Source organism: Photinus pyralis, unplaced genomic scaffold (genome assembly GCF_008802855.1).
Source record: "Photinus pyralis isolate 1611_PpyrPB1 unplaced genomic scaffold, Ppyr1.3 Ppyr1.4_LG6, whole genome shotgun sequence".
In the NCBI taxonomy this organism is placed as follows: domain Eukaryota; kingdom Metazoa; phylum Arthropoda; class Insecta; order Coleoptera; family Lampyridae; genus Photinus; species Photinus pyralis.
The window spans coordinates 42,748,873-42,766,817 of NW_022170663.1; the positions used below are offsets into that span (position 1 = coordinate 42,748,873).

Consider the following 17,945-nt stretch of genomic DNA (forward strand, 5'->3'; position numbering starts at 1 on the left):
GAACATGATTTGACAATCCAAACGCGTTTGGATCATATATATATATGGGCGTCGATTCCCGAAGATGTGCTTTGTTCACATCGACTGACCTTGATGTGAACGTGAATGTCACTGCATTCTCGAACCTACCACATCGAGCGAAAAGTTGATCGAACGCAACGACTGGTCTAGACTACTCGTTGCGTGAAAGTCATGCGCAGTTCCAGCTACAGGACGGATCTTGCAGCTGTTTTGCTAAAGAGGTTATTCAGTGCCCTAACCTATAAATTCACATATTTTCTGTGAAATAAAACATGGAATTGTTCGAGGATTTTCTGGTTATTAATAACAGTATCCTTAATGCAAAAACGAAACAAAATACAAAACTGACAAATGACAGTTCAATTCTTGTCTGTGATTGGTTAGCGCATACAGTTTGTTCGCGATTCGGGAATGCAGCTAAACTTGAACTTATCCCTATCGTATACGATCATGACGTCATGGCAGCCGGTCACATCACATGCACATCACGGAGCATATCGACTAACTTCGGGAATCGATACCATGGTTTGGATCATCGAAAGAAAGCGCCTAAGATATCACACGTCTATGGTGTATGCGAAAATGATATACAGGATCTTACAAAAATAAACGGAACTATTAAGCTGAAATTATGATAAATGACTCCACGGGCAGCATCTGAACACATACCTCGTCGAATTATGGACTGCCCTGCGGGCTCAAAAATTCCTGGCGTGTCCCGAATTTGCAGGTCTTTTTTTAGCATAACTTCGTAGAAGTTTTGTTATCAGCTAATCCTCAAAGATACTTAGCCAGACATGCCACATTTTGTAACTTGCGGGGCCGTTTGGTCTCCGATGTAACGCAATTGTGCCGAGCTAAAGTGAGTCGGTACTTTCCGAAATCGATCTCATTAAGCGGAATTGGTTTCTACAAGCATCTACGCGATTTTATTGCACAAAAGATGAGTCACATCCTGTGTATTTCACCCTTTCTCAGAATCTTGGTACCTGCTTGGCTGGTATATATGTTACTTCTCGAAGCCTACACACATGATGGCAGCTGCATGGGTGATTAACCGAATAGGACCGTCTCCAAAACCACCAGGGATTTCGCCATACGAACTTTGGTACAAGAAGAAGTCTGATCAGGCATCTTAAAGTATTCGGTACTGTATACTTTGTACACGTACCAAACGAGAAGAGGAGGAAATTTGACAAGAAAGCTCGTTGAGGTTATCTGGTTGGGTACTGTGGGTACAAGGACGGTTATCGCGTATGGATTCCTATCTGTTAATTAAGAATTTAACAGAAAATCAATAATTATTTCACTAGAAGAGCAGTTGCGTTGGTCTTTCATTCTGTTTATATGTTCGGTTTTATTCAAAGATATCTTCGTATTTTTTATTAGATCGGAGATAAGTAGTCGTTTTTTGCTTGAGCATCCTGTATGTACGTCTTATCAATGTGATTTTTATAGGTTATGTTTTAAAACAAAAAACAATAAGGTTATGTGATTTGTGGTTATGTTTATATTTAAAAGTAAACTATTACGAGGAGACATGTGTCTGGTATTGGTTTGAATTTGAATTTAAAGGAAATGGACGAAGAAAAGCACTTCGATTTTGCCCTCGGAGGAGAGCGAAAGCTTCCTCCGCGGGTGGACATACTCAATTTTTGTACGAGTCGGTTGGACGAAATTAAATCGATGCGACAAGCGTTAAAAACTACAACCGCCGCGAAATTGGTCTTCCAACAATTGCCGAAGCACATGCGTCGGAGGGTGATGGCTCACAATACCAAACGGTTGCCGAGACGCTTGCGACAGAGACATCTGAGTCAACTTCAGAAGGCCGGAATGCCAGTTCGTCAAAAGAGACCATCTCGAAAGTATCGACGGAGACCTCACAATTTGTTGGCGGAGTATGCCAACAGGCAGAGGCGAATCAGGTGGTTGGAGACGCACATATGGCACGCAAAGCGATTTCACATGGTGGAACGGTGGGGCTGCAAACTGGCATACAGACCATGTGATAAGGCATTTCGAGCTTGCTATAGGGCAACGGCGAAGCACTGCTTAGTGCAAGATATTTCGTATTTCACCTGTATAGAAGTTAAAGGTCCTAGTGCTGTACTGATTGCTAAATTAAAAGACATCTCTCTGTTAAGTAACGGCTTGAGTGTTGGTGCAAAAGCTTACCTCAACGGTAATCGAGAGGGCAGTGTAGTTTTGTGCGATCAAGGTACACTTTTGGGAACTGTATATTTCCATTGGAAACCCCTGGAGAATGATGAGCAGGTCGAGCGAATCATTTGGATTTGGGTGCATGCCGCTTATTATCCTGATACACTCTGTTTATTAACGAAATGCTTCGATTTAAAAGAAACCGGCAAGGACACGCTCGTTTACACCAACTCTAATTCACAGATACAGTTGAGCGAGCTGAAAAATAGCTTAAATAGATTTAAATTAACGGGACCTTTATCTTGCGCCGTCCTGACTCGTTGCTTGAGACCTGTGAAAGAATTTGGCCCTAAATGGATGCAAAAATCAGGCAACTCGGAGGAAACTTTGTTACAATACGAATTTTGGGAAAAGCTGCAAAGCTCGGTAACGGCAGCTGAACTGCCGTCTCGTCACATTCTGTGTTTGACTGTAGTCGATCCCAGGTATAACATTCCCAAAACGCGATTGAAGGCGGTTCTGCAAACAAATCGGATATCCTTACCGTTAAGTGTACCACCGAAACTAGCCTGCGGACCTATTTGGGATGATCAGGTGCGTTCGTATGTCAAAGAGAATAAGGTGTCAAATGCGAAACTCGATGAACTGAGATCGGAGCTGTTGGTGCCTGGTACTGAGTTGAGAAATGGGGAGGCCGTACCTGTGATGCTAGTGCAAAATCCGGGGAATAAAACGGATAATTTAGGTAATGTAACTCTGATGGTTGTGTACATTTTTTTGAAGTTTGCATTTACCAATCGTTCGGATCTTTGAATTTATCACAGGAGAGTAGTTGCTATCACTATTACATTATATTGTAAAATTGCATGGTGGATGATTGTTTTACAGGCAATAAACTAAATATTGGGGGCGTCACCGTGATAGGAAAATGAAAATGTTTAAACCTAAAGGTAGACCATTTTGGTAAATGGGATAGGGGCAGGTGGGTATGTTTGGGTCATTTTTTTGAAATACTGGCAACCTCCATATACAGGGTGGTGACTGGCGTAACGCATCATAAGGATTTCAATCTAAAATTCATAACATGCGATTATTGGCTCCCCCTCGGGCTCCCCAAATTATTTTAGAGCAAAAATGTATAAAGGTTTTTTGTAGAAAAAGTTTTTTTACGCCAATTGACCTTATTAGTTTTCAATTTTTTTCACCTAAAGACGGAAAATTGGGAAAATAAAACCCGCATCTTTTTCAATAATCCCTATGATGCGTTACGCAACTCACCACCCTGTACAGGGTCATTCTTGACGAGCGTCAGTTAGAAAGATATGGAAAACCCTCGGGAAAACCTTTGAAAATGAAACTAAACTGATGTCCTTTATGTATGGATTTTGACACATGATGAATTGAACTAAAATATTTTCAAGATGGCGCCACTTTCACAAATACCAGAAGTAGCCATCAACTTTGTTATTTTAAATAAGGTCCCCCTATTTTTTCTACATTTTCGGATTCTACGTCGAATTTGGAGTACAACGACACCCCATAGTTGTCCCTTTGCTCCAAGGGCTTTGTCGATATTCAAGTTTTTATGTCAAAAATTGAATTTGCAAGAGTAATTATAAAAATTTATTATTCGAAAACGGTGAGAGATATTGCGAACAGTTTTCACTTCTTTATTAAGGAAAGATCGAATTTTCTTATGGTATACGTAACCGTCTAAAAAAGTGAGAGTACGTCACTTTTTTAAAGCTCTCAACTTTTAAAATTTTAAATACCCATAACTCCATTTTTTCAAATGGCACCTCTCATTATTTTCTTCACTGTTGTTTTCCTTTTTCAGAGATTTTTAATTTGATACAAAATGTCAAAGGCTGCTTTAAACAGTTTCCGAGATATTCCATGTTTTAGTCACTTCTTGTAGCAAATTGATAAAAAAATTAAGTCGCTTGGTGTTATTCTTTTGTTTTTATTATGATAACGTCTAAACGTCAAATTTTGGCTTCTTGAACAGTTTTGAACTTTTATTTCTCGTCAATAATGGCTCGTTTGGGTTACACTAATGAAGATTTTTTGTATTAATATTAATACGCGGTGAATGTAATCAAATAGGGGCCAGGACTTGCCCTCTTTTTTCCGAAAGATACTCTGATAAGGCGCGACCCACAGAGGCTACAATTCGCAAATGATTACAAAAATTGCAGAAATAACGGTATGTTTCAAACAAAAATACAAAAAAGAAAGCCTGTGGTAGACTCTGAAGAACAAGAAATAACGGTACTGGCTTACTTTGCTGCAAATCCAACTGCATCGCTTAAATGATATTCAAAGAGACTTAATTTTTTTATCAATTTGTTACAAGTAATTAAAACATGGAATATCTTGGAAACCGTTTGAACCAACCTTTGACATTTTGTATCAAATTAAAGGTCTCTGAAAAAGGAACACAACAGTGAAGAAAAAAATTAGGGGTGCCATTTGAAAAAATGGGGTTATGGATATTTAAAAATTTAAAAGTTGAGAGCTTTGAAAAAGTGACGTAGTCTCACTTTTTTATATGGTTACGCCTCGGGTTACGCATACCATAAGAAAATTCAATCTTTCCTTAACAAAGCAGTGAAATAATATATTTCATTACAAGTCCGGAAAGCAGGCTTTTTCTGTGCGCGCGTGACAAAAAGCATTTCTGGACATGTAATGAACGATATTTTTTATTATACTTCTTTTAAATCGATAACAAAAAACAACAAACTCGCCAACATTTTTATTTTGTAACAGTTATAGAAAATGCGTTTTCATGGTTACTCTCAAATCATTTCAAAGGCGATTTGTTTAATTAGTTTATTTCAGATAAGGTTGACGAAACGTCAAAAAATGTCACAAAATCTACAAAGAAGTTTATCTAAATATTCAAACATCTACGAATTAAAACGCAAAATACTTACATATGAAACATTACAACCCATATAGATTTTCTGAAAATTAGTTTACTTCCCTGTAAATTTGTATTTTAAAGCAATATTTTGGGTATTTATATTCAGCGCACGGAAAGAATCAAAGGGACTGGGAATAGTATATTTCATTACCAGTCCAGAAAGGAAGATTTTCCCGTGGGCGCATGACGTTTCCCGTGTGAGGCGAAGCCGAACACGGGAAGTCATGCAAACACGGGAAAAGCCTTTCTGGACGTGTAATGAACGATATTTTTCATTATATCTCTCCGAAAATAACGGAGAATGATTATTTACATTGAAGTCCACATCCAATTTGACAACAAATTCTGTTGCTTGTCTTATCACCCTTAAACCCCCGATTATCTTCAACACATCATCAATAGTCGAGCGAATTGTATCGTCTCCTCTGCATCTTGCTCCAAATTTCCGAATACTAAAATAACCTTAGTAAGTAATAACCATTTTATCTCTGCAGCTTCATTCAAAAATTGCTCCCTTGTTGTACAGAACTTTTGATTTTTTTGGGATGTAGCGGAGGGTCTGACGCTTCAAAAAGTCGATGGTTTTGCACAATTTGCTGGCGTTTTCATTTTCTTTTACCGTAAGAATATTCTTAATCATTGAAAACCTACTCCAAAACGTACTCTTTCCACGATTTTTTCAACGCACCAGTTATGAAATTTTTCATATTTCTTTTCGCATCTCTCTTTTGATTTCGTTGGTAATAGTTGGGAACTGGTTTCTGCAGCTTCTCTTAATATATTAGCGGGAATTTCGACTTCACCAAAATCCATTTTTAACACAACGGAAAAAATCGGTTGACATATATGTCAAAGTCAAGCCGCGGTATGCATGGCAACGCATGGGATAGGGATGCTATGGCAAACTTGATTATTCGTAGCGCACGGGAAAAAGTTTTCCAGTGCGCTCGCACGGGAAAACCCTACTTTCGGTGCGCTTGGGATACATGAAAAGACAGTACTTTCGGAGAGGTATAATGAAAAAGTTTTTCCGTGCGCTAGCCTGGAAAAGGCCAGATACCATTATTTCTAATACAGGTGTAAATAAGGTGATTTCAATGAAGTATAATAAAAACTGTTTTGCAATATCTCTCACCGTTTTCGAATAATAATTTTTTAAAATTACCCCCGCAAATTCAATTTTTGACATAAAAACTGGAATATCTACGAAGCCCTTAGAGCAAAGGGTATCGTTGTACTCCAAATTCGACGTAGAATCCGAAAATGTAGAAAAAATAGGGGGCCCCTATTTAAAATAACAAAGTTGATGGTTACTTCTGGCATTTGCGAAAGTGGCGCCATCTTGAAAATATTTTAGTTTCATTTTCAAAGGTTCTCCATATCTTTCTATCTGACGCTCGTCCGACGCTCGTCAAGAATGACCCTGTATAGATTGGTAAAGTATCGTTTTCATCATGAAAGAAGCCTGTTGTTGTAAGCTACCTTAATGCTAGCATGATAACGCGGAATCTAAAGGATGAATTGCATAAATTTTTGTAGGCGTAGGGATTCCTTGTTGGTTGGAAACGACACCTATTAATTTTCATAGCAGTGGCCCAGATTCTTCTGCGCATGCGCAGAGATTACTTTGTTATTTATGGACCGATCTCGTTGACATTTTAATAAAGGCCAGTCGATCTTTTACTTATAATTATTAAGTAAGTGAAAAGCTGCGTGTTAAGTAGTACCCAGCAGTATTGAGCAGTGCTTGGCAGAACTGAAGACAGTACCATCATTGCTTGCTACCACTGATCAATTCTTTATGTTCATTGCGAGGTTCATTGTTTTTAGTGTTAACTCGTGTAATACTGTTAAGCCTTTGGTATTTCATTTAGGGTCGCACCTCAGGTCGAACTGAGGTGAAAAATTCATGATGGCGGCGAACTAGGAGGTCCAAGTGTACTATAAATATAAATTAAAAAACAGTTTTGATTTTGAAACCATGTTTTTTTTTAATATTTAAAACTATATATAATAGGAATTCAAACGTGGACCGGCATCGGCGGTACGCAAAATAGCAGAGTGCGACATCAAGGAAAAAAAAAGTGAAAAAAATCGTATAATCCCATCGGGTCCAATGGACAAGTTTCATGATCTTGATACTACATTTAACCTAATGAGTTATGATATTAAAATATAGATCGAAACTAATAAACTAATCAAAAAGTCTTAAAATCGGTCAATAAATATTTAAGTTTAAGTATTCGGTGTTCAACACAGCAGTGGTCTGTACTGCCTGTCCCGCCATTTGACCTAATTGAGTGCGTCCGTTACCGTGACACCAATAACCAAGCGTACACGTACTAACCGAACGAATAGATATCGTATGCGAATAGGTCAAGTGACGTCACACGCTGAAACGAAATTATTTTTCTAAGTTCAACTTTAAAATCTTTGGAACTTTTTCATTTGTGGAGGTATTTTAATTCTATCGCATTTTTGTTTCATTTAAAAAAAACTTGAAACGTCACCATTGCCATTTAAAAAAACTACCACTTTTTGACGATTTAGGCGATTTCGAACATAAAATGCGAATAACTCTTTTTTAATGTTGTGTGGTTCGACTTTGTTCTTAAATACAGAATGACCTCACCAAATTTCATGAAATTCTGACTATTTTTGTGATCCGCCCAAGAGTTGCAATTTTTCCTTCGAAATTGCGAAAACTAATTTTGGATTCGTTAATTTCATGTTGAAAAACACATAAATACCATAATGTGTCGAGATCCAAATTGGTTTCGTGGATCCCCGTAAGTAGGTATTTTGGAAATATCTCAGGAAATATTTTGACACAATCAGAAATGGTGTACCCAAAAAATCTAGGTAATGCCGCAAGTTCTATCCTTCTATCTGTTATGGTTTATGTGAAAGTTTTTTTTAATATACTGAATTGTTACACCCTGTAGATATAGCATCAAAATTATGTAGGTATGTTGTAAAATGATATTTTCTTAACACGCGTACACTTGGATCATATGTTCCATACTCGGTTGCATAGATATAGCCCACATCCCTTGCTCCAGGCACTAAATCTGTGCCAACATACGTGAGAGAGATAGCCAACAGTAGAATAACAAATGTGTTTTAAAGTTGTATTTGTACTTGGTGACAAAATCACACTGGTCACATTTTAAATCCTTGGCACGGTTCATTTCTTGATAAATGTTAAGATGTGCTTTAAGACTTGATTTTGTTTGAGGATGAAAGCGCACTCGGCACACGAACTTCCTACCGTTTTATAAAATCTCGTTTTCTTTGTATGGGATATACGCACGCACGCACCTCGCACACCCGGCTTACTTCACACCTAACGCCTAACAGTCAATGTTTTCTTGGACGGGACGTACACCCAGTTTCTCCTCACCTCACACCCGGCGAACAATATAATCACCTAGCGGTATGAAATATACTTGACGACCTATTGAACTTCATACCGCCTATCAGTTATTATATTATATTCGGCGGCTGCGCCCCCTCACCTCGCATACCTGGCGAATATACAAAAAAAATCATAAAAATCGGTCGAGCCGTTTCGGAGGACCACAAACACCGTGACACGAGATTTTCATATATTAGATTTATCATTTGTTTCATTGAACATGTCAATGGACGTATTTTGTCGATCACCAAAGTCGATTGTCGCGCGCACACTAAGACAAGCTTTTACACGGGGATACAGTCGTCCGCTGACTGGTATCTCGGATACACCTGGAACAGTACGACTTATGGAGCTGTTCACACACGCATACACTATCGGCGACTAAATTTCGGTCTCTCGAGTCGCCAGGCTATTTTAGTGATGGGCTATTGGTTCATATGGAACTGTTTACACGAGAAGGCTTTTTCATTAGCCCGCCCGTGCATCACTGAAAAAGTACTTCCGTGAAAGAGAAGTTTAGAATGTATCTCGGATACAGTACAGTGACTGTAGGGTACAGGGTCTCGCATACCGTGCAAAAGCGGTTTAGTTGACAGTGTTGAAGACGCAGCTCTGATCGCCATGCATGAAAGTCTGGTCGTTTTTATAATCTCTGATATGATATTTTATCTAGTTATCATTTGATAGTCATTTATCGTTATTGTCAAAGTTAATTTAATTGTCTAGTTGATTTCTTTAAGCTAATAAAAGCCATATTTCCAGTGGTTACAAATATTATATCAATTTTATTAGCTTAAAATAATGATTAACGAAAACCCATCGTCAACTAGTTTTCCTATCACGAGGTATTTACGTCCTGACAAATTTGATGTCGAACCTGATGCTGCAGAAGCGGATGCACAATGGCAGCACTGGAGGTCAACGTTCGAAAGTTTTTTGAATGAAGAAGTAAAAACTGATTTAATACCAGATGCATTAAGACGCAAGCTCTTAGTAAATCACCTATCAGCTTCAATCTACAAACATATCAAAACTTGCGAAACTTACGAAGCCTCAATTGCAGCTTTAGAAGGTATTTATATTAAACCTAAAAATATAATTCTAGCCAGGCATATTCTTTTTAACCGGAAACAACGTGCGGATGAAAACATCTCTGACTACGTAAGAGCTTTACGTTTAGCGGCAAAAGATTGCTCTTTCGAAACCGTTACCGCTCAAGAACATGAAGAACAAGCAATCCGTAGCACCTTGATCTCCGGTTTGCTTTCTCGTAAAATCAAAGAACGCCTGCTAGAAAATAAAAAACTTACTCTTGCCGAAGCACTTGATCAAGCTATTGCACTTGAAACAGCTGAAAAGGACGCGCTAATAATAAGTAACAATTCACCACAAATTAATGCTATATACGAACAAAAACAAGATACAGCATCAAACATAGCAGCGGCTACACAACACCGACCATCACAAACAATACTTGAACCATCCTCACGATCAGTAAGATGTTGTTTCTTTTGTGGTGGTAACGTACATCAAAGGTTTAAGTGCCCAGCTTTCCGTGCTATATGTAACCTGTGTTCTAAAAGAGGTCATTTTTCAAATGTATGTAAATCACGAAACGCTACCAACAACTCGGCTTCGTTCAAAAACACAGTCAACAGTCTTATCGATGACGGTTCATCTCACTGTAGTACAATATCTGCCGCTTCACCGTCAAGCTTGAAAGGTGCAACTATTCTAATCACGGTGAATGGTTATAAAGCTGATGCTCTTGTTGACACTGGCAGTTCTGTCAGTTTTATAAACAGAAAAATCGCGCGCCTAATGAAGTTACGTCAAAAACCATGTACACAGTCTGTTAACTTAGCCTCGCTGAATCAAGTATCGGTTGTCGAAGGTATTTGCTTTGCCAATATCACCATGAATAAACACAACTACAGGCAAATACCACTTCTTATCGTCGATAATCTCTGCGCGGACGTGATCGTTGGACACGACCTACTAAAAGAACATTCTAAAATTGAATTTGAATTGGGAGGTCCCCATGAACCATTACGCATCTGCAACGTAATGCAGTCCTCGGTGCCACCAGCATCTATTTTTACTAATTTGTCACCTAACATCAGACCTATCGCCGTAAGGAGTCGTCGATACAGTATACAAGACGAAGAATTTATCAAGCAAGAAATATCAAAATTACTGGAAGACGGTGTAATAGAACCAAGCATTTCTCCCTGGAGAGCACAAGTCCTAGTAGCGGGAGGTGGCGCTCATCGAAAACGTCTAGTAATAGACTACTCTATGACTATTAACAAGTTTACAGAATTGGATGCATTCCCATTACCAAACATGGAAACGGTCGTCTTAAAAGTATCGAAATACAAAATCTTCAGTCAGATCGACTTAAAAAGCGCATATCATCAAATGACCATTTTAGATAAAGAGAAAGTCTACACTGCTTTTGAAGCCTGCGGACAACTTTACCAGTTTACAAGAATTCCATTCGGTGTTACCAATGGTGTAGCAGCGTTTCAAAGGACTCTAGACTTCATCATAACCAGAGAGAAACTAGAAGGTACAGTTGTATACTTAGATGACGTGACAGTATGTGGTAAAGATGAGTTAGAACATGAACGTAATCTAAAAAAGTTTATGGATGCGGCGAGAAAATATAACTTAACACTAAATGAAAGAAAATGTGTTTTTAAGAAAACAAAAATCGATCTACTTGGCTATACTGTCGAAAATAACACAATCAAACCAGACGCTGAGAGATTGAAACCCCTTTTAGAACTTCCAGCTCCCATTAAAAACTCAGAACTCAAACGCGCTTTGGGAATGTTCGCCCACTATGCAAAATGGGTTGAAAGATTTTCGGAGAAGATAAAACCTTTAACTTGTGTTTCAAGTTTTCCTTTAACACCTGATGCTCTAAAATGCTTCCAAGAGATTAAATCAGACATAAAGAAAGCAATAGATGATGATGAAACTTTCACTGTTGAAACTGACGCCTCGGATTTTGCTATAGCCGCTACGCTTACGCAAAAGGGTCGTCCAGTCGCTTTCTTCTCTCGAACGCTTTCCAATCCAGAATGTCGACATTCATCAATAGAGAAGGAAGCTTGTGCAATTGTTGAAAGTCTTAAGAAATGGAGACATTTTCTGATTGGGAAACACTTTCTTTTAATTACGGATCAAAAATCAGTAACGTACATGTTGAATCAAAATCACAATAGCAAGATTAAAAATGAGAAGATAATGCGCTGGAGGCTAGAGCTATCCTGCTACAAATATGACATTATATATAGACCAGGTTCGGAAAACACAACAGCAGACGCTCTGTCACGAGTTTGTGCGTACATGAACACCGACAAATTAAAACAGCTTCATAATGCGCTTTGCCATCCTGGAGTAAGTAGAATGTTCCATTGGATACGCTCTAAAAACCTACCGTATACAGCAAATGATGTAAAAGAGATGATTGCATTGTGTCCAACGTGCGCTGAAATTAAGCCAAGATTTTTGAAAGCAAAAGGTCAACTAATTAAGGCTACGTCTCCATTCGAACGCCTTAATATTGATTTTAAAGGTCCTCTCCCTTCTAATTCTTCAAACAAATATATTTTAACGATTATCGATGAATATAGCAGATTTCCCTTCGCTTACCCATGCAAAGATATGACCTCATCCACAGTCATTAAATGCCTGAAAGACCTGTTTCTCACTTTTGGCCAGCCTCTTTACATACACAGCGACAGATAACCTCATTCATGTCTGAAGAATTTAAAAATTTCCTAAAAAACTCAAACATTGCATCCTCAAGAACGACGCCATACAATCCACAGGGTAATGGTCAAGTGGAACGTTTGAACGGAACACTTTGGCGTACTATTCAGCTCAGTCTACGTTCAAAGAGTTTGTCAATTGGAAACTGGGAGGAAGTCCTTAAAGATGCCCTTCATTGTATCCGATCACTTCTTTGTACATCGATTAATGCTACGCCACATGAAAAACTATTCACGTACCCTCGAAGATCACCAAACGGGGATTCGCTACCATCATGGCTTTCAACGCCTGGACCTGTTCTAGTAAAAAAGAATGTCCGTCACTCAAAGACTGATCCCGTAGTAGAAGAAGCTGAACTTATCGAGAGTAATCCTTACTACTCTTTAATTAGAAGAGCTAATGGAGAAATGTCAACCGTGACAAATCGTCATTTAGCGCCCTTCCCAAACAACGTTGACGAGGGTGAAGATGACGTTAGTCTTGAAACTTCAGAGACTGAGGCCTCACAAGAATTACAAACTTCTGATGGATCTTCGACGGAACAAGAGGTTAGAAGGTCTACTCGAATTAGAAGGCCACCCTCGTGGTTTCAAAACTTTGTTGTAGAAAGTGGAATTGAAAATTCTACAGGGGCAGAAAATTCTGCAGAAGAAGAAAATTCTACAGGGGAAGAATGATATGATATTTTATCTAGTTATCATTTGATAGTCATTTATCGTTATTGTCAAAGTTAATTTAATTGTCTAGTTGATTTCTTTAAGCTAATAAAAGCCATATTTCCAGTGGTTACAAATATTATATCAATCTCCACTTGTACTACATGTAGGATTGTATGAAATTTTATGTCTTACTAACCTATAATAGCACATTTTATATCTGTGATACGCGGGCATAAAGTACCACTTTATGCCCTAGGGCATTAAGTATCACCATAGTAACTCATTTATACTTAATGACAAAACAAACAAATATTTGCAGGCCATTGAAAATTAGAAACGTAAATTATTAATTGTCAATACCTACTAAATCACAAGATTGGCCTTATTTCGTATAGTTTCTGGAACTTCTTGCTCATTCGCGATGAATTGAATTATTAAAAATTACGGTTGACGTTTGGATGGTTTTAATCACATTAACAAATTCGAACCACGCATACTCGATCAAACATAATGAATTATTTTGTAAACGAATTTTGCCGAAGAACACTATTTGTAAAACATAAAATTGTGTATGTACCACGGGCATAAACTGATGTTTATACTCTCGGGCGACTAAAAAGCTCTCGGGCCATAGGCCCTCGAGCTGTTTAACTTGTCGCCCTCGAGAATATAAACATCACTATTATGCCCTTAATACATAAATAACTATTATAGTCTACCCGATGCTATTAAGTTGCTTAATGAAAAGGTTTTTAGCAACAACATTAAACAATTTTTGTTGTCAAAGGCGTTCTATTCGCAAAATGAATATTTTAATTTCAAATTCAACGAAAAAATTTAAATTTATGTATTAGTTTAGATCTCGGTTTAGATTTTTGTGTAATTTTATTTTGACGATTGTATGTAACCTTTTTCGGTTACTTAAACATAGTAAAAGTTATTATTATTATTAAACTCCATCACCATAAACAGTATTAATCTTATTAAAAAGCTCATACGAAGTTTTTCCTTTCACATCTTTCGCTAGAGCTGTCCTGACTAGAGTTTCAACGTACGATTTCGTTTTGAAGGTTAGGAGTCGGGCTGTACGGCAGTTTGTCGAAAAAACGTACCCTATGGCCGTGAAAGCCTCGGTGCACTTAGTTTCTGGAAAAGGATTTATAGAAACGGTTTCCATATCCATTGCACAAAGTTTTGAGTTTTAGCCGGTTAGCTATGTCTTGAAAAGAAGACCACAGAATATTTTGAAAATGTAACAATTTTTAACTTTTTTGTGCAGTAGGCGTTGCGTTGGTACGAAAAAATGCTACTCAATACAGTATGTACTTTTTTTTTCGGTCGATATAGAAAAATGAAGTTGACGATGATTTCTGAAAGACGAAACGCCACAGTGAAAGTCTGTGGGCGCCATCTTCTAGAGCATATAAAGTGTGGAAGTGTTATTTGTTTTCCAAGCAGAGTCAGAAAAAAATAAAAACTAATACGGTTCATTTCGTTTTTTTCCCAAATATCTTCGGAACTGATCGGAATATCCGAATTTAACCGACTGTGCATCTCTTATAGTTTCCGATTTACCCATGCTGTTCATTCTTATCCCCGACACTAGGACCATAACCTGTTGAAACCTTTTCAGTGATTTGTAATCGACTTATAAATGTGAAGCTCAACAAAGAATTGAAACATATTTTTCACTTAGGATACGGCAGTGGTTGGGACTTGATAGTACCGTCCGGTTGGGGAAATTCTTTTTGGCAAGCGTTAATCATGTGGGGCGCACGCGCTGGCGGTCTACGCGATTTTGATAGTCTACGGTTCGAAAGCGGCGATCTACCATTCTTGGCGCCCGATACTGAAGCCGGTCAGCTGGAAGAGAAACGCCGTTGCGATCTAAGTAGGCAACGATACTTTTCGTTGCCGCCCAACAAGCGCGCGAATTATACTAAACTGAACGTCGCCGAACCCTTCTGTTTTAATTGGAGGACTTTGCTACAGGAATGGGATCCCAATCGGGCGGAGTGTGGGAAGCTGACGGTTCTTAGAGACAATAAGTCGCTAACACAATTGCGGGTGAGGCTTTTTTGTAGTTAACAATGTCGTTATTTTTATTTACAGGATGCTCTAAGGAAAACGGGAAGGGTCGCGTACGATATCGCTTCCAATTACTTGATACCTGTCAGGCTTAAAATTGAGAAGAAGGGCACAGTAAGGCAGTTCGCCCAAATTTGTTTACCGCTGCCGCAAGATCTGCTTAAGTGCGGTCTTCCATGCGAACCTTTAAAGGAGGATCTAAATCAAGCGCTTAGAAAGGACAAACGAGACGCTCATCGGCGGCTTTTAAAAAAGCTGCGAAGGGAGAGGATTAAAGCCCGAAAGGACGGCAAGGTTTTCTGAATCCCTTGTAGTTTTAATTAATTTCTTTTGTACAATTTCCAGGGTGTACAATCGGTCAATTTGGATGCGATTAAAGAATATCGCGAACAAATGAAGGCGCTTTGGCTGCCAGTCGCCAGTCGTGGGCTTCGACGTTCGTGTTCGCGAGAGGTTATGGGCTACGTAACATTTGGAGATTTTAGTTTTACTCAAGCGAGACATTGTGGTGTCGGTTATGTGACTAGTGGCGCATTGAGAACATTACTTGATCAAAGAGTGAAGGATAAAGTTTTAGTTCGAAATATTTCTTGTCGGAAATTCCGTTTAGCTAATATAGATATCGTGGTGTAATAAACATTGGAATTCATTACTTTTGCAAAACCTTTTTTTCCTTTCTTGTTTAAGGATACGCCATCGTGGAGTGGGAGTAATGGAAATTTTTTCTGAGATTGGAAAGGATGTAGGTATCCAAAAAAGGTAAAGCCGCTAGATTCATTCTTCTAGGTGTTATGGAGCAATTAATGTTTTTATTAAGGCCTTAATTAACGATGCAATTTTAATTGCACGAAAAATTGCTCAGTGTGAAAGGTTCCACCCTGTATATACAACTTACGAGGATACATACGTTTTTGAGAGTTGGCAACTATGCAATTTCTAGGTGGGGAAAAGCTGCCTGCGCCATCTAAAAAGCACGAACGGGGGTTACGTTTCGCATCTTGTCTTGAATGGCGGTCGTGAACGCGTCTCGCTCCATAAATGTTTGTTGTTATTTTGTGTTATTTAATGCAGGTAGTAATTTTTGCATTTCTTTATATCGTATTTGTGTTTCGTATGCCGCATTTTATACTTTTTGTATATCTTTGTTTTTGAAATTGACTTGGTTTAACCGCAATGCAGAATCACATGTCTGATACCGTTATGCTATTGTTTGTAATTGTTTACGTTTTTGGTGTAATGCTTGCTTAATTTATGTTTATTAATGTTGATTACTCGGTATTGTCCCTGAAGTAACATTCATGTATGTTTTCATAATTTTATTTTAATATGTGGAAATTACCGATTCGTTTGATGTGTGTACTGACTTGTTGTTTGTTACTAACAATTTTCTCCGTGAATGAAGCAGTCATGGGGCTGTTCAAAAAACTAGTCAAAATTGAGCTACGACACCTAATTCCGTGATTGTCTTCGACATCCAATTGTAGGTTCGAAACACCGAAACCAGGGGCGGACTATCCATCTTGCCGGAGCGGGATTACGCTAATCATTTGCCTACAAGGACATGTAATTTTCCATCTTGCTTTTAAAAAAAGGACTTTATTGCACCAAAGATGAGTCACATCCTGTACTCTTAACCCTTTCTCAGAATTTAGGTACCTGCTACCCGACCCAATAGCCAGGTTGCGGGCAGCATTTTCCGTTATGTTAGACGGCCATTTTTTCTTATAACATAAGAAATATAAATTTTTGTAGAAATAATTTACGGTATGAGGGCTTTTTGTACTTACGATATATTTATAAATAGCGGAACCAATGAAAATGAAGTTCTTATAATGTGTCACTGCGCAGTACGTAATCACTCATAAATAACATTTTTCTGCTAACCTACAATTGTGCAGTGTTTATGTTGGCGGTAGTTCTTTTCTTTTTGTCTAAGAGCATAGTAGTGAACTTTGGACATTTTAACACAATGTAAAATAAAAGTGAGGTTAAGACTCCTTCAAACTTATAAGCAAAATTGAACACGCCCAGCACACAGAACACTTATAAACTTATATTATAAGGAAAAATGGCCGTCTAACATAACGGAAAATGCTGTCCGCAACCTGGCTATTGTTCCCAAAAACTTGCTTTTAACCTTGAGTGTAACCAACATTGTGTATTATACATTTACTATCTTTGTTAACTACTGTTTAAACTTTTACAAAATATTTTGTTAATTAACTTTTGGATTGTATTAATCAAACTGCGAGGTTTTTCTTACGTCGTACTCTTTTTACCATTAGCAGTTCCTTTTTCGAGAGTACAACACATTTGACTTTGCTTGCTTTGTTTATATTAATGCAGAGCTGGGCAGTATTCTATTTTGTAAATAGGTACTTTTTAGTATTCAAATCCTTTAAAGTAATTAAATACTTTTATGGAAGCAGTATTTGTATTTGTAACACAAATACTTTCACAAATATTTAGTATTCGAATACTTCGCATAGTATTTGAATCCCTTTTTACCAAAAATCGACTACACCAAAATTTCTCGGGAAAACACTTTTTCTTATTAATTTTGGTGCGTAGAATAATCCAAAACAATTCGTACTTTTTCGATCAGACTTCTCAATCAAAAGACTGGAAAACAATTTCGAAAGAAAATTCAAAGGGCTGTAACTTTTGAACTAGTAGCCCAATCTTGGAACTGTTTGAAATTATGGATTCTACAGGCCACATTCTATAAGAAAATTTTTTTCCGGGTCGATCTGAGACAATTTTTTTTTCAGGCCTCAAAAAAAGGCAGTGTATAACCTTCCTTTTTACCAAAAATCGACTACACCAAAATTTCTCGGGAAAACACTTTTTCTTATTAATTTTGGTGCGTAGAATCCAAAACAAT

At 37.9% G+C, this 17,945-nt stretch overlaps 1 protein-coding gene across 1 annotated transcript; it reads left to right on the forward strand.

The window, feature by feature from the left end:
* The first annotated feature begins 1,573 nt into the window (after positions 1-1,573).
* LOC116173712 (ribonucleases P/MRP protein subunit POP1) lies at positions 1,574-15,713 on the forward strand. Its single transcript, XM_031491369.1, has 4 exons — positions 1,574-2,929; positions 14,670-15,040; positions 15,086-15,355; positions 15,407-15,713. Exons 1-4 carry the CDS (start codon positions 1,600-1,602, stop codon positions 15,692-15,694), a joined length of 2,259 nt encoding a protein of 752 aa, XP_031347229.1. The 5' UTR covers positions 1,574-1,599; the 3' UTR covers positions 15,695-15,713.
* Positions 15,714-17,945: the final 2,232 nt, after the last annotated feature.

Excerpts from the sequence above, each read along its gene's own strand:
- LOC116173712 (XM_031491369.1), top strand. The coding sequence starts at position 1,600 with ATGGACGAAGAAAAGCACTTCGATTTTGCCCTCGGAGGAGAGCGAAAG. Across the intron at positions 15,041-15,085 it reads AGTCGCTAACACAATTGCGG|GATGCTCTAAGGAAAACGGG; the intron begins GTGAGGCTTTTT and ends TTTTATTTACAG. Across the intron at positions 15,356-15,406 it reads AAGCCCGAAAGGACGGCAAG|GGTGTACAATCGGTCAATTT; the intron begins GTTTTCTGAATC and ends TACAATTTCCAG.